Source organism: Anolis carolinensis, unplaced genomic scaffold, assembly GCF_035594765.1.
Source record: "Anolis carolinensis isolate JA03-04 unplaced genomic scaffold, rAnoCar3.1.pri scaffold_15, whole genome shotgun sequence".
Lineage (NCBI taxonomy): Eukaryota > Metazoa > Chordata > Lepidosauria > Squamata > Dactyloidae > Anolis > Anolis carolinensis.
The window spans coordinates 9,837,663-9,862,460 of record NW_026943826.1 but is presented as its reverse complement, the minus strand read 5'-3'; the positions used below and the strand labels follow the sequence as shown (position 1 = coordinate 9,862,460).

General features: G+C 38.3%; 2 protein-coding genes across 6 annotated transcripts in view; both read left to right on the top strand.

Moving 5' to 3' along the window:
- The window catches only part of gnb1 (G protein subunit beta 1), a 63,545-nt gene extending 53,586 nt beyond the window's left edge, over positions 1-9,959 (top strand). For all 4 annotated transcript variants that reach the window (XM_062965703.1, XM_062965705.1, XM_062965707.1 and 1 more), the window contains exons 10-11: positions 2,218-2,333; positions 5,087-9,959. In XM_062965703.1, coding sequence (XP_062821773.1) covers positions 2,218-2,324 — 107 coding nt within the window. In that variant the 3' untranslated portion in view covers positions 2,325-2,333; positions 5,087-9,959. The remainder of the gene's footprint in view (positions 1-2,217; positions 2,334-5,086) is intronic.
- Positions 9,960-13,266: 3,307 nt separating this feature from the next.
- Positions 13,267-24,798, top strand: part of nadk (NAD kinase) — a 44,171-nt gene continuing 32,639 nt past the window's right edge. The window contains exons 1-2 of one of the 2 annotated variants that reach the window (XM_062965700.1): positions 13,267-13,467; positions 22,269-22,467. In XM_062965700.1, coding sequence (XP_062821770.1) covers positions 22,286-22,467 — 182 coding nt within the window. In that variant the 5' untranslated portion in view covers positions 13,267-13,467; positions 22,269-22,285. Of the gene's footprint in view, positions 13,468-22,268; positions 22,468-24,057; positions 24,264-24,798 lie in introns of those variants that run through there. The other variant, XM_062965701.1, reaches the window with a different exon arrangement.

The window sequence follows — 24,798 nt, the reverse complement described above, 5'->3', positions numbered from 1 at the left end:
TTATGCTTACTAATACTAACCTTGAGCAGCTTTGAAGTGTGTCTCTTCCAACTCTAGGATTTTGTATTATTATTATTGACACAAAGACATAGTATGACACAGCAAACGAGATCTATATGCTGGACTTTGTATTGTTGTTGTTATGCTTACTAATACTAACCTTGAGCAGCTTTGAAGTGTGTCTCTTCCAACTCTAGGATTTTGTATTATTATTATTGACACAAAGACATAGTATGACACAGCAAACGAGATCTATATGCTGGACTTTGTATTGTTGTTGTTATGCTTACTAATACTAACCTTGAGAGACTGTGAAGGGTGTCTCTTCCAACTCTAGGATTCTTTATTATTATTATTATTGACACAAAGACATAGTATGGCACAGCATACGAGATATATGTGCTAGACTTTGTATTGTTGTTGTTATGCTTACTAATACTAACCTTGAGCGACTGTGAAGGGTGTCTCTTCCAACTCTCGGATTCTTTATTATTATTATTATTATTGACACAAAGACATAGCATGACACAGCAAACGAGATATATGTGCTGGACTTTGTATTGTTGTTGTTATGCTTACTAATACTAACCTTGAGCGACTGTGAAGGGTGTCTCTTCCAACTCTAGGATTCTTTATTATTATTATTATTATTATTATTATTGACACAAAGACATAGTATGACACAGTAAACGAGATCTATATGCTGGACTTCGTATCACAAAATCACAAGTCAAACACTTCCCAAGCGTTTAGGACTGTGTGATGTATTTTCTATTATTATTATTATTATTATTATTATTATTATTATCAGCACAAAGACATAATATGACACAGCAAACGAGATCTATATGCTGGATTTCGTATTACAGAATCACAAGTCAAACACTTCCCAAGCGTTTAGGACTGTGTGATGTATTTTCTACTATTATATGATATTATTATTACTATTAATATATTATTATTATTATTATTATTATTATTATTGACACAAAGATATAGTATGACACAGCAAACGAGATCTAGATGCTGAATTTCATATCACAAAATCACAAGTCAAACACTTCCCAAGTGTTTCGGACTGTGTTATATATTTCCTAATATTATTATTATTATTATTTATTACTTTTTATTATTATTACTTCATTATTATTGCTATTACTATATTATTATTATTGTTATTAGTATTGACACAAAGACATAGTATGACACAGCAAACGAGATCTAGATGCTGGATTTCGTATCACAAAATCACAAGTCAGACACTTCCCAAGTGTGATTTATTTTCTATTATTATTATTACTTTATTATTATTATTGCTATTACTATATTATTATTATTGTTATTATTATTGACACAAAGACATAGTATGACACAGCAAAAGAGATATATATGCTGGATTTCATATCACAAAATCACTAGTCGAACACTTCCCAAGTGTTTAGGACTGTGTGATGTATTTTCGGATGATGATGATGATTATTGGATTGCTGTGAGTTTTCTGGACTGTCTGGCCATGTTCCAGAAGCATTTCTCCTGACGTTTCACCCACATCTGTGGCAGGCATTGTCAGAGGTTGTGAGGTCTAGGCAAGTTGGGTTTACATATCTGTGGAATGATGTCCAGGGTGGGAAAAAGAACTCATGTCTGCTGGAGGCAAGTGTGAACATCGCAATTGGCCACCTTGATTCGCGTTTAAAAGCCTTGCAGCTTCAAAACCTGGCTGCTCCTGCCTGAGGGAATAATAATAATAAAAATAAAAATAATATTTTATTTTTGTACCCCCACCACCATCCAAAGGGACTCGGAGCGGCTTTCATATGGCACAAGGTGCCTAAAACAACTCATAAAATAAACATACCGTACAACAAACAGACTTTCAACTTCAAGGTCTGGCTGCTTACTGCCTGGGGGAATCCTTTGTTGGGTGTTAGCTGTCCCTGATTGTTTCCTCAACCAAGGATTTATCCAGGCAGGAATCAGCCAGGCTTTGAAGCTGCAAGGCTCTTCGATGCTAATTAATGCTAATTATAGATTGTAATTTGAGATCTCTTTAGCTATCAATGGCTACTTGAGAGTACTGTTGACATTCTTCATGCCCAGAGTCTTCATTCTCTTGGATACAGTGATGATGATGATAATAATAATAATAATAATTTTATTATATTTAATAATAATTTTATTCTCTTGTTTCTCTTCCTGTGTGTATTTGATTTCCAGGTGTCTTAGCCGGCCACGATAATCGAGTCAGTTGCTTAGGCGTCACTGACGACGGGATGGCGGTGGCAACAGGATCGTGGGATAGCTTCCTCAAGATCTGGAATTAAAGTCTTGGGGTATTTTTCCCTCTTTTTATGTTTTAAAGGGTGGAGGGACGTGTGGGCGTGTTGCCCTGGAGACATGATTGTGAGGCAGGTTTTTATCAGGGCTGGAGAAGGGAGAAAGGGAGGAAAGAAAGTTTTCAAGTTTGTGTTGTTGTGTTGCAATGCTTCCTTCCTAAGTCACCCTCTGAGCTCGAGATGCTTGTCTGCTATTAAAATAAAAAGCACATGTCTGTGTTTTAGATGGATTAGGAATGAGCTGGTTTTCCCTGTAATAGGCAGTAAGAGCACCTAAAGCTTCAGAGAACTTTTATTCAATTATTTCCAAGCTCTCTGCTTGAGTGGTGATGGCACAATCGTCAGCATAGATGAATCTCTCTTTTCCTTCTGGCATTAACTGGTCATTTGTGTAGATGTTGAACATTGATGGAGCAAGCACGCTCCCCTGAGGGAGGGAGGAAGGAAGGAAGGAAGGAAGGAAGGAAGGAAGGAAGGAAGGAAGGAAGGAAGGAAGGAAGGAAGGAAGGACAGAAGGGAAGGAAGGAAAGAAGGGAAGGAAGGATGGAAGGATGGAAGGAAGGAAAGATAGAAGGAAGGAATGACTGACAGAAGGAAGGAATGAAGGAAGGACAGAAGGAAAGGAAGGAAGGAAGGATAGAAGGACGGAATGACGGATGGATGGATGGATGAAAGGAAGGAAGGAAGGAAGGAAGGAAGGAAGGAAGGAAGGAAGGAAGGAAGGAAGGACAAAAGGAAGGAAGGAAGGACAGATGGATGGATGGATGGATGAAAGGAAGGACAGAAGGAAAGGAAGGACAGAAGGAAGGAAGGAAGGAAGGATAGAAGGAAAGGAAGGAAGGAAGGAAAGGGAGGAATGATGGACAGATGGATGGATGAAAGGAAGGAAGGAAGGAAGGACAGAAGGAAGGAAGGAAGGATAGAAGGAAAGGAAGGAAGGAAGGATAGAAGGAAGGAATGACGGACAGATGGATGGATGAAAGGAAGGACAGAAGGAAGGAAGGAAGGATAGAAGGAATGACGGACGGATGGATGGATGAAAGGAAGGATGGAAGGAAGGACAGAAGGAAAGGAAGGAAGGAAGGAAGGACAAAAGGAAGGAAGGAAGGAAGGACAGAAGGAAAGGAAGGAAGGAAGGAAGGAAGGACAAAAGGAAGGAAGGAAGGACAGAAGGAAAGGAAGGAAGGAAGGATAGAAGGACGGAATGACGGATGGATGGATGGATGAAAGGAAGGAAGGAAGGAAGGAAGGAAGGAAGGAAGGAAGGAAGGAAGGACAAAAGGAAGGAAGGAAGGACAGATGGATGGATGGATGGATGAAAGGAAGGACAGAAGGAAAGGAAGGACAGAAGGAAGGAAGGAAGGAAGGATAGAAGGAAAGGAAGGAAGGAAGGAAAGGGAGGAATGATGGACAGATGGATGGATGAAAGGAAGGAAGGAAGGAAGGACAGAAGGAAGGAAGGAAGGATAGAAGGAAAGGAAGGAAGGAAGGATAGAAGGAAGGAATGACGGACAGATGGATGGATGAAAGGAAGGACAGAAGGAAGGAAGGAAGGATAGAAGGAATGACGGACGGATGGATGGATGAAAGGAAGGATGGAAGGAAGGACAGAAGGAAAGGAAGGAAGGAAGGAAGGACAAAAGGAAGGAAGGAAGGAAGGACAGAAGGAAAGGAAGGAAGGAAGGAAGGAAGGACAAAAGGAAGGAAGGAAGGACAGAAGGAAAGGAAGGAATGAAAGGAAGGAAGGAATGATGGACGGATGGAAGGAAGGACAGAAGGAAAGGAAGGAAGGAAGGAAGGACAAAAGGAAGGAAGGAAGGAAGGACAGAAGGAAAGGAAGGAAGGAAGGAAGGAAGGACAAAAGGAAGGAAGGAAGGACAGAAGGAAAGGAAGGAAGGAAGGATAGAAGGACGGAATGACGGATGGATGGATGGATGAAAGGAAGGAAGGAAGGAAGGAAGGAAGGAAGGAAGGACAAAAGGAAGGAAGGAAGGACAGATGGATGGATGGATGGATGAAAGGAAGGACAGAAGGAAAGGAAGGACAGAAGGAAGGAAGGAAGGAAGGATAGAAGGAAAGGAAGGAAGGAAGGAAAGGGAGGAATGATGGACAGATGGATGGATGAAAGGAAGGAAGGAAGGAAGGACAGAAGGAAGGAAGGAAGGATAGAAGGAAAGGAAGGAAGGAAGGATAGAAGGAAGGAATGACGGACAGATGGATGGATGAAAGGAAGGACAGAAGGAAGGAAGGAAGGATAGAAGGAATGACGGACGGATGGATGGATGAAAGGAAGGATGGAAGGAAGGACAGAAGGAAAGGAAGGAAGGAAGGAAGGACAAAAGGAAGGAAGGAAGGAAGGACAGAAGGAAAGGAAGGAAGGAAGGAAGGAAGGACAAAAGGAAGGAAGGAAGGACAGAAGGAAAGGAAGGAATGAAAGGAAGGAAGGAATGATGGACGGATGGAAGGAAGGACAGAAGGAAAGGAAGGAAGGAAGGAAAGACGGACAAAAGGAAGGATGGATGGATGGATGGATGGAAGGAAGAAGAAAGGAAAGAAGGGAGAAGGGAGAGAGGAGTAAGAAAGAAAAAAGATGGAAGAAAGGAAGAGAAAGGAGAGGAAAAGGAATGAAGGATGGAAGCAGGAGAGCAGCGTTGTGGCCTTCTGACTTTCTGGCGGCACTAAGCCAGTTGTGAAATATTTTAAAAATAATCTGAACCGAACCTTGTGTTGTGTGTGTGTTTTTTTGCCAGGACTCTGCTCCGCCGCCTAGAAGACGTTTTCCAAGGGTTGCAAGTTTCCAATTCTGTCTCGACTACAACTGTACTAACTCGGACACCCCCGGCCCCGCCTCGCCCCGTCCCTCCCCGGCCACCGAAGAGCACAATTTATCTCTTTAAACGGAAGGAAAAACAAAAGTTGTGTGGTTGTATAAAAAAAAATAGCAAAGTTACAAAAATAATAATTATAATAATCATAATAATAATTGTGCATTCCTTTTGGGACCACTTTTCGTCTAGGAAACTAAAAGAGAGAAACGACACTTGTGTAAAAAAAAGCATGTCCAAACAAAACCGGAAATTGTGAAGCAGACAACTTTTAACTTTCACTGTAGTTTTAAAAACAAATAATAATATTACGGCAGAACCATTGGTTTTACTGCATTTTTGCGTTTTCGGGGGTGGGCGGGGTTTAAAATCTCACTTTCCAACTTCGAAGTCGTGTTTGTAGCAGGATCGATATTTTCCTTTCTTGTTCATATTTTGTTTTTAATTCAATACGATTCGCTTTCCAAGTTTGGTTGTCGAGCCAAGACACGGGAGTCTGTCTGTCCGGAGCCCAAGTTTGGGGTTGTTAATGCTGTAAATTTAGTCCCGGAATAATTTTCTTTTTTTTTTATTTTCCAAATTTTGTCGGTGTCACAAATGTGTTGCACACACACACACACACACACACACATGAAAATGTTGCATATATAGAATAATGTTAAGAAGTAAGATAAACGAGCACATGCTGTACATGATATCATGGATGTTGTTGTTTTTTTTAATTAAAAAATCACCTTTTAAGGGGAATCAAAATAATATTTTTTTCCCACCCCATTCTGCCATCTCTTTGCATTATTTAGATTCCTATCAGACACTATAATGTGTTGTCGAATGGCCAGAATCTCTGGGTTAGTGTGAGTTTTCCGGGCTGTATGATCATGTCCTGGAAGCACTCTCTCCTGACGTTTCGCCCACATCTATGGCAGGCATCCTCAGAGGTTATGAGGTCTGTTGTAAACTAGGCAAGTGGGAGAAAGAACTCTTGTTTGGGTTGCTGTGAGTTTTCCGGGCTGTATGATCATGTCCCGGAAGCACTCCCTCCTGACGTTTCGCCCACATCTACGGCAGGCATCCTCAGAGGATGTGAGTTCCGTTGGAAACGAGGCATTTGGGGTTTATATGTCTCCAGGGTGGCAGAAAGAACTCTTCTTTGGGTTGCTGTGAGTTTTTCAGGCTGTATGGTCATATTCTGGAAGCATTCTCTCCTGACGTTTCGCCCACATTTATGGCAGGCATCCCCAGAGGTTGTGAGGTCTGTTGGAAACGAGGCAAGTGGGGTTTATATATCTCCAGGGTAGGAGAAAAAACTCTTGTTTGGGTTGCTGTGAGTTTTCCGAGCTGTATGGCCATATTCCGGAAGCATGCTCTCCTGACGTTTTGCCCACATCTATGGCAGGCATCCCCAGAGGTTGTGAGGTCTGTTGGAAACGAGGCAAGTGGGGTTTATATATCTCCAGGGTGGCAGAAAGAACTCTTGTTTGGATTGCTGTGAGTTTTCCGGGCTGTATGGTCATGTTCCGGAAGCATTCTCTCCTGATGTTTCGCCACATTTATGGCAGACATCCCCAGAGGTTGTGAGGTCTGTTGGAAACGAGGCAAGTGGGGTTTATATATCTTCAGGGTAGCAGAAAGAACTCTTGTTTGGATTGCTGTGAGTTTTCCGGGCTGTATAGTCATGTTCCGGAAGCATTCTCTCCTGACGTTTCGCCATATTTATGGCAGACATCCCCAGAGGTTGTGAGGTCTGTGGTAAACTTGGCAAGTGGGGTTTATATATCTGTGGAATGATGTCCAGGATGGGAACAACAACAACAATAATAATAGTAATAATAATAATAATAATTTTATTTTTTTGACAATTTTTATTAAAAATATTGTGTTTTAAAATTATGGATTATATGTTAAAAACAGTATTTTCAATCAAAATTGTTGATAAAAAATAAAATTATTATCATTATTATTATTATTCCCCAGTCAGGAAGCAGCCAGGCTTTGAAGCTGCAAGGCTATTCAATGGCCCAGGGTGGGAGAAAGAATATCGAACTCTTTGTCTGTTGGAGGCAACGGTGAACGTTGCAGTTGGCCACCTCGATTAGCCTTGAATGGCCTTGCAGCTTCAAAGCCTGGCTGCTTCATCCCTGGGGGAATAATAATAATAAGCCTTGAATGGCCTTGCAGCTTCAAAGCCCGGTTGCTTCCTCCCTGGGGGAATTATTATTATTATTATTATTATTATTATTATTATTATTATTATTATTATTATTATCCTTGAATGGCCTTTCAGCTTCAGAGCCTGGCTGCTTCCTCCCTGTGGAAATAATAATAATAATAATAATTATTATTATTATTAGCCTTGAATGGCCTTGCAGCTTCAAAGCCTGGTTGCTTCCTCCCTGGGGGAATAATAATAATAATAATTATTATTATTATTAGCCTTGCAGCTTCAGAACCTGGCTGCTTCCTCCCTAGGAGAATAATAATAATAATTATAATTATTATTATTAGCCTTGAATGGCCTTTCAGCTTCAGAGCCTGGCTGCTTCCTCCCTGGGGGGATAATAATAGTAATTTTATTTTATTTTTTTATCAATAATTTTTTATTGAAAAGGAAAAAAAGTTTCGATTACATAAAAATTTGGGAGAATGTTTTAAATAAAGAAAAGTAGGGAAAAAAAGAAATAAGTAAAGTTGGGGTAATAATATCCCAACAATAACTAATAATTTTATTGGGAAAAATAAGAAATAAGAAAAGTTGAAGAACTAATTGGGATAATAATATCCCAACAATAAAAACTAATCAGAATTTTATTTTTGTACTCCCCGAAAGGACTCGGGGCGGCTTACCTATATATCATTCCACAGATCTATAAAACCCCACTTGCCTCGTTTCCAACAGACCTCGCCACCTCTGAGGATGTGGGCGAAACGTCAGGAGAGAATGCCACACAGCCCGGAAAAACTCACCGCCACCCAGCGATTCCGGCCACGAAAGCCTTCGACAACACAAGATTTAAAATTCGAAAGAGAGAGAGAAAAAAAAACCCTGTCCAGCGCTTGGCTAATTTCCATCGATTCTTTGTGTATGAAACCGTGTACAAAATTATTCTTTTCGTTTTTTTTTTAAAATAACGATCTTTGAAAACAAAACTTTTTTTCTTAAGTTTGAATGAGAACAAGGGGAAGAAGGGAGGGAGGGTGGGAAACATACACACATCTGTTTCGGTTGGATTACTCTTTTTAGAATCGCATGCTGTAGAAATGCTCAAAAAGTGCATCTGAGACTAATGTGTTTAACCTGTTTCTTTTTTTTTTTCTTTTTAAACAACAACGACAACAATAACAAAAGAAATATATATATATATGAAAAGAAAGCCTGCTTATCTCCTGTCGCTCCTCTGCATAGAACCTACGGAAGTTATTATTATTATTATTATTATTGTGTTGTCGAAGGCTGTCATGCCCAGAATCAGTAGGTTGTTGTGAGTTTTCCGGGCTGTCTGACCATGTTTGAGAAGCATTCTCTCCTGACGTTTTGCCCACATCTATGGCAGGCACCCTCATGTCCCAGAAGCATTCTCTCCTGATGTTTCACCCACATCCATGGCAGGCACCCTCATGTCCCAGAAGCATTCTCTCCTGATGTTTCACCCACATCCATGGCAGGCACCCTCATGTCCCAGAAGCATTCTCTCCTGATATTTCGCCCACATCTATGGCAGGCACCCTCATGTCCCAGAAGCATTCTCTCCTGATGTTTCGCCCACATCCATGGCAGGCACCCTCATGTCCCAGAAGCATTCTCTCCTGATATTTCGCCCACATCTATGGCAGGCACCCTCATGTCCCAGAAGCATTCTCTCCTGATATTTCGCCCACATCCATGGCAGGCACCCTCATGTCCCAGAAGCATTCTCTCCTGATGTTTCACCCACATCCATGGCAGGCACCCTCATGTCCCAGAAGCATTCTCTCCTGATGTTTCGCCCACAACTATGACAGTCACACTTATGTCCCAGAAGCATTCTCTCCTGACGTTTCACCCACATCCATGGCAGGCACCCTCATGTCCCAGAATCATTCTCTCCTGTCAAAGAGACAAGAATTCTTTCTCCCACCCTGGACATTATTCCATAGATATACAAACCCCACTTGCCTCGTTCTCAACACACCTCACAACGCCTGCCACAGATGTGGGTGAAACGTCAGGAGAGAGTGCTGCTTCTGGAACAAGGCCACCCTGGACCTCCCACAGACATATAAACCCCACTTTGCCTAGTTTCCAACAGACCTCACAACCTCTGAGCATGCCTGCCGTAGAGGTGGGAGAAACGTCAGGAGAGAATTCTTCCGGAACATGGAAAACTCACAGCGACCCAGTGATATCCCGGCCCTGAAAGCCTTCGACAACACAATAATAATAATAATAATAAATACACAACTTGGAATAGTCTAATAAATACTCATTTTTTGCAACAATTTCTGTAGGTTTCTCCTGGGGAAGGGAGAGAGGAGTTGGGCTTTATTTAAATCAAATTAATCTGAATTTGGTTTTGCCGAATTAATGGAAGATGCCGGGCCGAGCGCACCGCCACCTTTGCCACACATTTCGAGGCCTCGGTTTCGCCTTTTTCCCCCCCGCAGCGCTTTCTCCTCCACGCCCTTGTATCCCTTCACCTCCCCTTCCTCTTTTTTTTGTATTTAATTTTAAAAAGTCAGTGTACTTCAAGAAAGCTGGATGCAAGATAGATTATATTAAAATGTACTGTTATTTAAGATGTAATAAAGCAGTTTGACATGAGCCGGCGGCCGTTGGGAGTTCTTTTTTGGTGGAAAAATACTAATTTATAAAAATAACTTATGCTTTGTTGTATGTTCAAGGTGGAAGATGGAAACCCAGAAGCATTCTCTCCTGACGTTTCGCCCACATCCATGGCAGGCACCCTCGTGTCCTGGAAGCATTCTCTCCTGACATTTCGCCCACATCTATGGCAGGCACACATATCTCCCAGAAGCATTCTCTCCTGACGTTTCGCCCACATCTATGGCAGGCACACATATCTCCCAGAAGCATTCTCTCCTGACGTTTCGCCCACATCTATGGCAGGCACATTTATGTCCCAGAAGCATTCCCTCCCGACGTTCCGCCCACATCCATAGCAGGCACCCTCCTGTCCCAGAAGCATTCTCTCCTGACGTTTCGCCCACATCTATGGCAGGCACACTTATGTCCCGGAAGCATTCTCTCCTGATGTTTCACCCACATCTATGGCAGGCACCCTCCTGTCCCAGAAGCATTCTCTCCTGACGTTTCTACCACATCTATGGCAGGCACACTCATGTCCCGGAAGCATTCTCTCCTGATGTTGCGCCCACATCTATGGCAGGCACACTTATGTCCCAGAAGCATTCTCTCCTGACGTTTCGCCCTCATCCATGTCAGGCACATTTATGTCCCAGAAGCATTCCCTCCTGATGTTTCACCCACATCTATGGCAGGCACCCCCCATGTCCCAGAAGCATTCTCTCCTGACGTTTCGCCCACATCTATGGCAGGCACCCTCATGTCCCAGAAGCATTCTCTCCGGGGTTTATATCTCCCAGGGTGGGAGAAAGAACTCTTGTCTTGCAGTGTTGCCATTGGCCACCTTGATTAGCATTGAATGGCCTTGCAGCTTCAAAGCCTGGGGGAATCCTTTGCTGGGAAGTGTTAGCTGACCCTGGTTGTTTCCTTTGTTGTTGTTTTTTAGTGTTGTTCTTTATTTACTGTCCAGATTTTCCACCTGGAAGGAAGCAGCCAGGCTTTGAAGCTGAAAGGCCATTCAATGGTAACCAAGATGGCCAAATGGCAACATTGCAAGACAAGAGTTCTTTCTCCCACCCTGCAGATATATAAACCCCACTTGTCTAGTTTCCAACAGACCTCACAACCTCTGGAGATGCCTGCCATAGATGTGGGTGAAACGTCAGGAGAGAATGCTTCTGGAGCATGGCCACAAACTCGCAGCAACTCGGCCTTTGACAACACATATTCATTCTTGTAGTACCAGGCCTGGACACATGGTGGCGCTGCTGTGTGTTATACATAGGTTTTATATATATGTGTTATATATATATATATTATATTATATGTGTGTGTGTGTGTTTTTTCAGGGGACGATCATGTACAACTTAAGGCTTATATTACGGGCATCGGGATAGGGTTCATTTCTGAGGATGCCAAGTAAATGTTATTTCTGGTTGCTTGAGAGCGAATGATTAAAAGCAGCCTAACTAGCCCTAGACACCATATCCTGAGATCTTGATAGCCGGACGTATATGTTGTTCAACCTGCTTTTAGTATTACGACGGAACATTTTGCCCCGTCTTTCCTTGACCTTCCCCTGAGACAGCTTTGGCCAAATCTCCCGCTTAAAACGGCTCTCGAGAATAAATAAATAAATCCCTGATTAGCCGGGCCAGAAAGTTCTCGACCAGCCTCTTATCAAACATCTTGTACATATATATACATTCAACATATATACACATTCACACACAATACATACATAGATGGCTTTATTTATATTCTATACGCTTGAGAAAATGTCCTATTCCTATTATTATTATTATTATTATTATTATACCCATCCCTATATATATATACATATATATATATACACATTCACACACAATGCATACATAGCTGTATTTATGTGTCCTATTCCTATTTATTATTATTGTTATTATTATACCATCCCCATATATATATATATATACACACACACACACACACATTCACACACAATACATACATAGGTAGCTGTAAGAAAATGAGAAAATGTTCTATTCCTATTTTTTTTATTATACCATCCCTATATATACATATATATATACACACACACACACATTCACACACAATACATACATAGATAGCTGTATTTATAGTCAATACTCTTGAGAAAATGTTATATTGCTATTATTATTATTATTATTATTATTATTATTATTATTATTATTATTATACCCATCCCTATATATATATACATATATATATACACATTCACACACAATGCATACATAGCTGTATTTATAGTCAATACTCTTGAGAAAATGTTATATTCCTATTATTATTATTATTATTATTATACCCATCCCTATATATATATATATACATATATATATATACACATTCACACACAATGCATACATAGCTGTATTTATAGTCAATACTCTTGAGAAAATGTTATATTCCTATTATTATTATTATTATTATTATACCCATCCCTATATATATATAGATATATACACATTCACACACAATGCATACATAGCTGTATTTATAGTCAATACTCTTGAGAAAATGTTATATTCCTATTATTATTATTATTATTATTATACCCATCCCTATATATATATAGATATATACACATTCACACACAATGCATACATAGCTGTATTTATAGTCTATACTCTTGAGAAAATGTTATATTCCTATTATTATTAGTATTAGTATTAGTATTATTATACCCATCCCTATATATATATATATATATACACACACACATTCACACACAATGCATACATAGCTGTATTTATATTCTATACTCTTGAGAAAATGTCATATTCCTATTATTATTATTATTATTATTATTATTATTATTATTTGGACTAACTTGGGTACTTGGCATTGCCTGAGAGAGTCAGGAGCACTGGGGTGCCTGTGGTGGAGGAAAAAACAAAATCTAGGATAAAAAATGGGCCTTCCCTTGGGTGGTGGGACCTTGGACATATTCATGGCACTCACCATGCTTAAAGACAGCTGTCAATCCCTTGATCTTTTCCTGGAAAGTCGGCCTTAAAGAGTTCATGGCCAAGGCTGCCTTCTTTAGCTGAGCCTTCTCCAAATAGGCCTGATTAGCTGTCTCTCATAATGCAGTTTGACAACACTCATTATAACCCTATTGGGAGTTGTAGTCTTTCACCTCCACTTCCGCCGTCTCCGTCTATACGAAGCGGGTGCGCGGGAGACTACGACTCCCATGGTTCCTTTCGCGTTGAGCTTTCGCGTTGAGGCTTGGCCGTGGAGCGCATGCGCATAGGCGTCTTTGGGCCTCTCAGAGGAAGCGCGCATGCGCACTTCGCCGGCGGGGTTTTACCTCAGAGGGCGGAGGATGGCGGTGGCAACCGGGCCGGAGCGTCCCCGCTGCCGACGCCGACGCCGCCTCGTCTCGCCGGGCTGGAGGAGTTGCCGGCGGGCGGGAGGCCTCTGAAAAGGCCGGAGAAGGAACGAGAGAGGGATTGAGAGCGAGAAAGAGAGAGCCAGGCCCAGAGTGAGTCTCCTGAGGGGAAAGGGGCGTGGCTAAGCTCGGGACTACATCTCCCGTCGTCCCTCACGACTGACTGCCTCGTTAGGGGCCGATGGGAATTGTAGTCTTGAGGCGGTGAGTCTTGAGGGCACCGCCTGAGGTCTAAACTGGAGGGAGGCCTGGAAGGGAAAAAAGGCCGGATTTGCAAGCCAAGGCTGGAGGGCCATCTGTCTGGAGGGTTTTGATGGTGTCTTCCTACATGGCAGAAGGGGGTTGGACTGGATGGCCCCTGGGGCCCCTTCCAGCTCTAGGATTCTATCTGTCTGTCTCTCTCTGTTGATGTATTTATATAATATTATATAATATATTGTCTATGATATTGACGATGATATTATGTAATATAATAATAATAATGTTATGTTAATGTTATGCTAGTTTATATATATATATCTACACACACACACACACACACACAATATCTATATATATAAAAGAGTGATGGCATCACGGCGACCCACAAAACAACAAAACTACAGGCCCCCCAACCTCTACATTTGACAACACAACCCATCATCCACGGCTCTAGGTTGATACAACAAAAAGAAAAGAAAAATAAAGTCCTAATTAGAGAGAGAGAGGAATAATTGCTTTTATCCAATTGCTGCCAGTTAGAAGGCTAAGCTCCTCCAATTTGGTCTCCTAGCAACCCAATAAAAAATAATAAAAAACACTAAAAAAATAATTTAAAACACTAAAAAGTTAATACAATAAAATACTATAATAACAGAAAATAACTAAAAAATAATACAAGGAAATAATAAAATATAAAAAATAAAAAGATAACTTACAATAAAATTAATTTAAAAATTTACAAATAACATCAAATAAAAATTACACAACAATTTTTAACCAATACCACCACCACTTTGCCACAGCAACGCGTGGCCGGGCACAGCTAGTGTGTATATATATATATATATATATATATATATATATATATATAATTTACAATAATATATAATAATATAACATATTGTATATACATATAATATTCATAATAGTACATTGTAATATGATATAATACTAATAATACAATGCAATAATAACTATATATATTTATATGTAATACTGTATATATACACACACAATATAATTTTCAATAATATAACATATTGTATATACATATAATATTCATAATAGTACATTGTAATATGATATAATACTAATAATACAATGCAATAATAACTATATATATTTATATGTAATACTGTATATATACACACACAATATAATTTTCAATAATATAACATATTGTATATACATATATTCATAATAGTACATTGTAATATGATATAATACTAATAATACAATGCAATAATAACTGTATATATTTATATGTAATACTGTATATATACACACACAATATAATTTTCAATAATATAACATATTGTATATACATATAATATTCATAATAGTACATTGTAATATGATATAATACTAATAATACAATGCAATAATAACTATATATATTTATATGTAATACTGTATATATACACACACAATATAATTTTCAATAATATAACATTGTATATACATATATTCATAATAGTACATTGTAATATGATATAATACTAATAATACAATGCAATAATAACTGTATATATTTATATGTAATACTGTATATATACACACACAATATAATTTTCAATAATATAACATATTGTATATACATATAATATTCATAATAGTACATTGTAATATGATATAATACTAATAATACAATGCAATAATAACTATATATATTTATATGTAATACTGTATATATACACACACAATATAATTTTCAATAATATAACATATTGTATATACATATAATATTCATAATAGTACATTGTAATATGATATAATACTAATAATACAATGCAATAATAACTATATTTATATGTAATACTGTATATATACACACACAATATAATTTTCAATAATATAACATATTGTATATACATATAATATTCATAATAGTACATTGTAATATGATATAATACTAATAATACAATGCAATAATAACTATATATATTTATATGTAATACTGTATATATACACACACAATATAATTTTCAATAATATAACATATTGTATATACATATAATATTCATAATAGTACATTGTAATATGATATAATACTAATAATACAATGCAATAATAACTGTATATATTTATATGTAATACTGTATATATACACACACAATATAATTTTCAATAATATAACATATTGTATATACATATAATATTCATAATAGTACATTGTAATATGATATAATACTAATAATACAATGCAATAATAACTATATATATTTATATGTAATAATGTATATATACACACACAATATAATTTTCAATAATATAACATATTGTATATACATATAATATTCATAATAGTACATTGTAATATGATATAATACTAATAATACAATGCAGTAATAACTATATATATTTATATGTAATACTGTATATATACACACACAATATAATTTTCAATAATATAACATATTGTATATACATATAATATTCATAATAGTATATTGTAGTACAATATAATACTAATAATACAATATAATACTATTAACTATATATATTTATATGTAATACTGTATATATATACACACACAATATAATTTTCAATAATATAACATATTGTATATACATATAATATTCATAATAGTACATTGTAATACAATATAATACTAATAATACAATATAATAATATTAACTATATATATATTTATATGTAATACTGTATATATATACACAAACAATATAATTTTCAATAATATAACATATTGTATATACATATAATATTCATAATAGTGTATTGTAATACGATATAATACTAATAATACAATATAATACTATTAACTATATATTTATTTATATGTAATACTGTATATATATACACACACAATATAATTTACAATAATATATAATAATATCACATATTGTATATACATATAATATTCATAATAGTATATTGTAATACGATATTACTAATAATACAATATAATAATATTAACTATATATATATATATATATATATATATATATATATATGTAATACAGTAGAGTCTCGCTTATCCAAGCTTCTGGATTATCCAAGCCATTTTTGTAGACAATGTTTTCAATACATCGTGATATTTTGGTGCTGCATTTGTAAATACAGTACTGTAATATTAAGTATATATATATTTATATGTAATACATATAAAATATCGTATATACATGTAAAATTAATAATAATATTATGATGTAATACAATGTAATAATAATTATAATTCACTATTATAATTGTATATTTATATTACATGCAATATTACTAATAATATTTCAATATAGTCGTATAATATAATATATTGTATGTATATATACTTGTAAACTGCCCTTCGGGGTGAGAAGGGCGGGATATAAATGTTGCTAATAAATAAATAAATAATAACAATGAAAAATAAAACGAGTAACAATACTCCATTTACGATCCAGTTATGGTGAGCCACAGCCATAAACATAGGCGAAATGTCAGGAGGGAATGCTTCTGGAACATGGCTAGACAGCCCAGAAAACTCATAGCAACCCAGTGATTCTGGCCATGAAAGGCTTTGACAACACAGATCTAGAGTCATGTGCATGAATTATGTTTTTAATTATATGTTAATTTATGTTGTTGTTGGTTTTTCTCATGTTAGCTGCCCCAAGTCCCTTAGGAGAGATGGAGGCAGAGTATAAAAATAAAGTAGTTATTATTATTATTATTAAATAAATTTTATTTATTTATCACTTTTAAACTTATTTATTATGCCATGCTTTTGACACGAAATAAATAAATAAATAAAATTATTATCATTATTATTAATTAAAGAATAATGGAAATTACATTCAATCGTGCAATGTGAAAGGAAAGTTGCAGTAGATTGAGTGGGCCTAGCGGTGAACTTGAATGTTTAAGAGTTTTGTCTATTTTTAACTTTTGGCATAATGAGTGAATTTATCAAAGTTACATAAATCAAGAGGCGTGGAAAAGAGCCACAAAAAGTGTGTTTAAGTTTTTTTTTCCTCCTGTTTCTTACGACTCACTGCCTTTGCGGCATGAATTTCTTTCCGAACATCTGATGGTTGTAAGTGAACACCACCACCACATACACATTTTCACTTTTATTATGTGTATAGATCAGGGGTCCCCAAACTAAGGCCCAGGGGCCGGATGCGGCCCATTGAAGCCATCTATCCGGCCCCCACGGCACAAGGGCAGAAGGGGGTTGGGCTAAATGACCCAAGGGGTCTCTTCTTCTCTTACAACCCTTATTATTAACATTGAGGCTGGGTGGCCATCTGTCAGGGGTGCTTTGCTTGTGCTTTTGCTGCACAAAGGCAGAAGGGGGTTGGACTAAATGGCCCAAGGGGTCTCTTCCAACCCTCTTTTATTATTATTATTATTATTATTATTATTATTATTATTATTATTATTATTGACATTGAGGCTGGGTGGCTATCTGTCAGGGGTGCTTTGCTTGTGCTTTTGCTGCACAAAGGCAGAAGGGGGTTGGACTAAATGGCCCAAGGGGTCTCTTCCAACCCTCTTTTATTATTATTATTATTATTATTATTATTATTATTATTATTATTATTGACATTGAGGCTGGGTGGCCATCTGTCAGGGGTGCTTTGCTTGTGCTTTTGCTGCACAAAGGCAGAAGGGGGTTGGACTAAATGGCCCAAGGGGTCTCTTCCAACCCTCTTTTATTATTATTATTATTATTATTATTATTATTATTGACATTGAGGCTTGGTGGCCATCTGTCAGGGGTGCTTTGCTTGTGCTTTTGCTGCACAAAGGCAGAAGGGGGTTGGACTAAATGGCCCAAGGGGTCTCTTCCAACCCTCTTCTATTATTATTATTATTATTATTATTATTATTATTATTATTATTGACATTGAGGCTGGGTGGCCATCTGTCAGGGGTGCTTTGCTTGTGCTTTTGCTGCACAAAGGCAGAAGGGGGTTGGACTAAATGGCCCAAGGGGTCTCTTCCAACCCTCTTCTATTATTATTATTATTATTATTATTATTATTATTATTATTATTATTATTGACATTGAGGCTGGGTGGCCATCTGTCAGGGGTGCTTTGCTTGTGCTTTTGCTGCACAAAGGCAGAAGGGGGTTGGACTAAATGGCCCAAGGGGTCTCTTCCAACCCTCTTTTTTATTATTATTATTATTATTATTATTATTATTATTATTGACATTGAGGCTGGGTGGCCATCTGTCAGGGGTGCTTTGCTTGTGCTTTTGCTGCACAAAGGCAGAAGGGGGTTGGACTAAATGGCCCAAGGGGTCTCTTCCAACCCTCTTTTATTATTATTATTATTATTATTATTATTATTATTATTATTATTATTGACATTGAGGCTGGGTGGCCATCTGTCAGGGGTGCTTTGCTTGTGCTTTCGGTCCACAAAGGCAGAAGGGGAATGGACTCAATGGCCCAAGGGATCTCTTCCAACCCTCATTATTATTATTATTATTATTATTATTATTATTATTGACATTGAGGCTTGGTGGCCATCTGTCAGGGGTGCTTTGCTTGTGCTTTCGGTGCACAAAGACAGAAGGAGAATGGAATCAATGGCCCAAAGGGTTTCTTTCAACTCTCTTTGTTGTTGTTGTTGTTGTTGTTGTTGTTATTATTGCTCGGTGGCCAACTATAGTCCGGCCCTCCAACGGTCCGAAGGATCGTGAACTGGCCCCCTGTTTAAAAAGTTTGGGGACCCCTGGTATAGATGTTTGAAGTGGAATGATGTCCATGAAATCTTGGCATGGCAATTGAACTCTGAATCCAGGGTGCTTAAAACATTGTTTGACAATGCAGGTTCATCCTAACTATTTATTTTTATTTAACTTCTGTGGATAAGTTAGCACGCTTTTAATTTAAATAGTATGTTTCTGCAGAATTCATCCTCTCATTTGAGGAAGGAAAAGAGGATTTAACAACAGTATTGCATGTTCTGGGCTTTTGACATCAGGTTGTCCGTTTCTCACTTCTCTGTAACGGAAAAGGTTGTGTAACAGGTGGAAATTCTGCACTTTGTTTTGTTCGCTGCCTTCCACAAAAAGCATATACGAGAGTTGGGTTTGGGTCTGCCCGGCTGGATTAGTTAGCGTTGAGTTCATGATCCTGGTTTGCTTAGGATCCTAGTTTGTTTGGATCCTTACTTTGGATAATAGGAGAAGTGCTCCTCGTCTCAAAGGCAAGTTGGGATAAACAGAACAAAATAATAGATGTAATAATAATAATAATAATAGAGTAAAATAATGAATGTAATAATAACAATAATAATAATAGAGTAAAATAATGTAAATGTAATAACAATAATAAATACTGTAAAATAATAAATGTAATAATAATAGAAAATGAATGTAATAATAATGGAGTAATAAATGTAATAACAATAATAAATAGAGAAAATAAATGTAATAATAGAGTAAAATAATAAATAACCTTGACTCGAGTATAAGTCGAGTTGGACAGAATTAAATTTCAGTTTTATGTGAATACAGTAGAGTCTCACTTATCCAACACTCGCTTATCCAATGTATATTTATATTACATGCAATATTACTAATAATATTGCAATATAGTCGTATAATATAATGTATTGTATGTATATATCCAGTAGAGTCTCACTTATCCAACATAAATGGGCCAGCAGAATGTTGGATAAGCGAATATGTTGGATAATAAGGAGGGATTAAGGAAAAACCTATTAAACATCAAATTAGGTTATGATTTTACCAGTTAAGCACCAAAATATCATGTTATACAACAAATTTGACAGAAAAAGTAGTTCTATACGCAGTAATGCTATGTAGTAATTATTGTACAGTAGAGTCTCAGTTATCCAAGCCTCGCTTATCCCAACCTCTGGATATTCCAAGCCATTTTTGTAGTCAATGTTTTCAATATATCGAGATATTTTGGTGCTAAATTTGTAAATACAGTAATTACAACATAGCATAACTGCGTATTGAACTACTTTTTCTGTCAAATTTGTTGTATAACATGAAGTTTTGGTGCTTAATTTGTAAAATCATAACCTAATTTGATGTTTAATAGGCTTTTCCTTAATCCCTCCTTATTATCCAAGATATTCGCTTATCCAAGCTTCTGCTGGCTTGGATAAGTGAGACTCTACTGTATTACTAATAATATTACCATAAAGTTATATAGTACAATATCGTAATTTAATGCTTATATTGTGCTATGCTAATAATATATTGTATGTACATTTAATTTGTAAGCCGCTCTGAGTCCCCTTTGGGGTGAGAAGAGCGGCATATAAATGTAGTAAATAAATAAAAAATAAATAAATAGTTGTCGCAGCCTTCGCACCTTATATGTTCCTCTTTTGTTGATTTTATTTTTAAATGAAATTACTGTCTTCCTGATCGCCCTATATTTTATCCTGAGCCTTTATAATTTTTGCCTCTATATATATTGCACTATGCTCAGACTCATTGTTCTGATATGCTGTTTTATCCTTTTTTTATGCTGTTATATGGTTTTATTGTTTATATTATTTATATTGGTAAACAATAAAACCATATATACAGTAGAGTCTCACTTATCCAACACTCGCTTATCCAACGTTCTGGATTATCCAACACATTTTTGTAGTCCATGTTTTCAATATATCATGATATTTTGGTGCTAAATTCGTAAATACAGTAATTACTACATAGAATTACTGCTTATTGAACTACTTTTTCAGTCAAATTTGTTGTATAAGATGATGTTTTGGTGCTTAATTTGTAAAATCATAACCTAATTTAATTTTTAATAGGTCTTTCCTTAATCTCTCCTTATTATCCAACATATTCGCTTATCCAACATTCTGCCGCCCCGTTTATGTTGGATAAGTGAGACTCTACTGTATATATAATTAATAATTATTATTATAATAATTAATAATTATAATTAATAATTATAATAATTATAAAAATTATATTATTTATATTGGTGGAGCCCCCAGATGGCGTAGTGGACTAAGTGACTTGAAGGTTGGGTTGCTGACCTGAAAGCTGCCAGGTTCGAATCCCACCTGGGGAGAGTGTGGATGAGCTCCCTCTATCAGCTCCAGCTCCATGCGGGGACATGAGAGAAGCCTCCCACAAGGATGGTAAAAACATCCAAACATCCGGGCAATGTCCCCTGGGCAACGTCCTTGCAGACGGCCAATTCTCTCACTCCAGAAGCAACTCCGGTTGCTCCTGACACGAAAAAAAAAATTGTATTGGTTTTAATGTATGACTATTATATGTGACATTGGGCTTATTCCCCATGTGAGCCGCCCTGAGTCCCCCTGGGATATAAAAATAAAGAATTATTATTATTATTATTGAAATTTACCAGTAGCGACTGCTCAGCTTATACTCGAGTCAATACGTTTACCCAGTTTTCCTGGTAAATTTATGTGCTTCAGCGTATCTTTGGGTCGACTTATACTCAAGTATATATGGTAATGATGACATGAACAAATGTGAGTCAGAAATATTTCAAACAATCCACATGATGCTTTATATTTTATGATGGTGGCATTCCACTCCTCTGATGCTCTCTTGTATCAGATGACCATACGTTTGACGACCTGAATCATGCGCAGAGTGTGTTGCAGTTAGTGAGGAACTGAATTCTTTGTCCATTAAAGAAAGATGTTGCGAAAGAACAGGCCTCCTTCTGTGATTTTATCGCCTAACCTTCCCTTTCCCTCTTCCCAAGGAGGCCGTTTTGCCAAGATGGAGATAAATCCCGACGCTTTCGGCCCTGCCGGGGATGTCCTCAGCGCAGAATCCGCCTGCTACCAATGTTCCACTTGCTGTGCGGACGAGGATCGCACTTGCGCCAACTCCATGCGGAGCCGCTCCAAGACGCGCAGTTTATCCGCTTCTCCGGCCCTGGGCAGCGCCAGAGAATTCAGGTACGGACTAAAAGCATGATCGTGAACCATACACTTTGATTTCATTCCGTAATCCAATATATCGATGAGCCTCAAGGCTTCACTCAACTCCTTTTGCGCATCACCACAAAGTGTTCCATCAGCTATAGTTTCTTGTTTCAGAACTTATACTTGAGTATATACGGTAATAATAATAATTCTGTGTTCTTAAAGTTGCTGTGAGTTTTCCAGGCTGTCTGGCCATGATCCAGAAGCATTCTCTCCTGACCTTCCAACCTCTGAGGATGCCTGCCATAGATGTGGGCGAAACGTCAGGAGAGAATGCTTCTGGGACACGAGGGTGCCTGCCATAGATGTGGGCGGAACGTCAGGAGGGAATGCTTCTGGGACACGAGGGTGCCTGCCATAGATGTGGGCGGAACGTCAGGAGGGAATGCTTCTGGGACACGAGGGTGCCTGCCATAGATGTGGGCGAAACGTCAGGAGGGAATGCTTCTGGGACACGAGGGTGCCTGCCATAGATGTGGGCGGAACGTCAGGAGGGAATGCTTCTGGGACACGAGGGTGCCTGCCATAGATGTGGGCGGAACGTCAGGAGGGAATGCTTCTGGGACACGAGGGTGCCTGCCATAGATGTGGGCGAAATGTCAGGAGGGAATGCTTCTGGGACACGAGGGTGCCTGCCATAGATGTGGGCGAAACGTCAGGAGAGAATGCTTCTGGGACACGAGGGTGCCTGCCATAGATGTGGGCGAAACGTCAGGAGGGAATGCTTCTGGGACACGAGGGTGCCTGCCATAGATGTGGGCGAAACGTCAGGAGAGAATGCTTCTGGGACATAAGTGTGCCTGCCATGGATGTGGGCGGAACGTCAGGAGGGAATGCTTCTGGGACACGAGGGTGCCTGCCATAGATGTGGGCGAAACGTCAGGAGAGAATGCTTCTGGGACATAAGTGTGCCTGCCATGGATGTGGGCGGAACGTCAGGAGAGAATGCTTCTGGGACACGAGGGTGCCTGCCATAGATGTGGGCGAAACGTCAGGAGGGAATGCTTCTGGGACACGAGGGTGCCTGCCATAGATGTGGGCGAAACGTCAGGAGGGATTGCTTCTGGGACACGAGGGTGCCTGCCATAGATGTGGGCGAAACGTCAGGAGGGATTGCTTCTGGGACACGAGGGTGCCTGCCATAGATGTGGGCAAAATGTCAGGAGAGAATGCTTCTGGAACAGCCTGGAAAACTCACAGCAACCCAGTATGGTTTTTTTCCGGGATTTTTATTCAACACATGACATTTAAACACGACATTTTGAACCTTTTACAAACCACGCAACGCTTGTCCCAACAAGCATCGAGAGATGACTTGCACCGGTTTCTTTAGGATTTACGTGTTGACAGCCGGACTCATAGCTCTGTGCTTTTTAAGTAGCCCTTCTATCTTTTTGGGTAGACGAGTCCAAGCAAGTCCCCTTATGTTCTTAGGCATTGTTCTGCTTGTGTATTTTAGATCAGATGGCGTGCTTCGCCCAGTAAATAAATCCCAATAGAGTAGGCTTGAAATACCTGTTGCCGCTTCGGCTGTATTGGTGACTCATGGCGGTACAAAGGTAACTCTCTCGGTGGATCTGGTTGCTTCACATCTTGGGAGCGTTCTCCTTTTTTATGTTTGGATTGGAAGCTTCATGGCTGCCGATGTTTAATCCCACGGGCAGCGGTGCTTGCGGGGATCGTTGTTTCAAACGCTTCAAGCCCAGAAAAAAGGCTGCTGACGCGGATGTTGCCTCCAAAAAACCTGAGAGCATGGAATGGCTTTGCAGGTAAAAAAAATAATCTGGTTTAGCGCAGAAGGGAGTTGGAACTCAAAGCAGTGAGTTCACATTATAGGAAAGGAAATTAGGAAGAACTTCCTGACCATGAGAGCTGTTTAACTATGGAACTCTCTGCCTCGGAGTGTGTCTTGGAGGCTTTTAAACAAACTGGATGGCCATCTGCTGTGGGTGCTTTGAGTCCCTTGGGGGTCTTTTCCTATTCTATGCATTTATGAAACATGGATATCCTCAAATATATAGTATATACATAGAATATTGATCATACTATAATGTAATACAATTTAATACCAATAATCATAAAATTTAATAATCATTATTATATATTATATATTACACTAGCTGTGCCCGGCCACACGTTGCTGTGGCGAAGTCTGGTGGTATGGGAAATAAAGTATTGAGGAATTGGTGGTAGTTAAGGTAAAGGGTCCCCTGGGCTTAGTGGGTTGCTAGGGGACCAAGTGAACAGAGCTTAGCCTTCTAACTGGCAGCAATTCGATAAAAACAATTATTCCTCTCCCTCTAA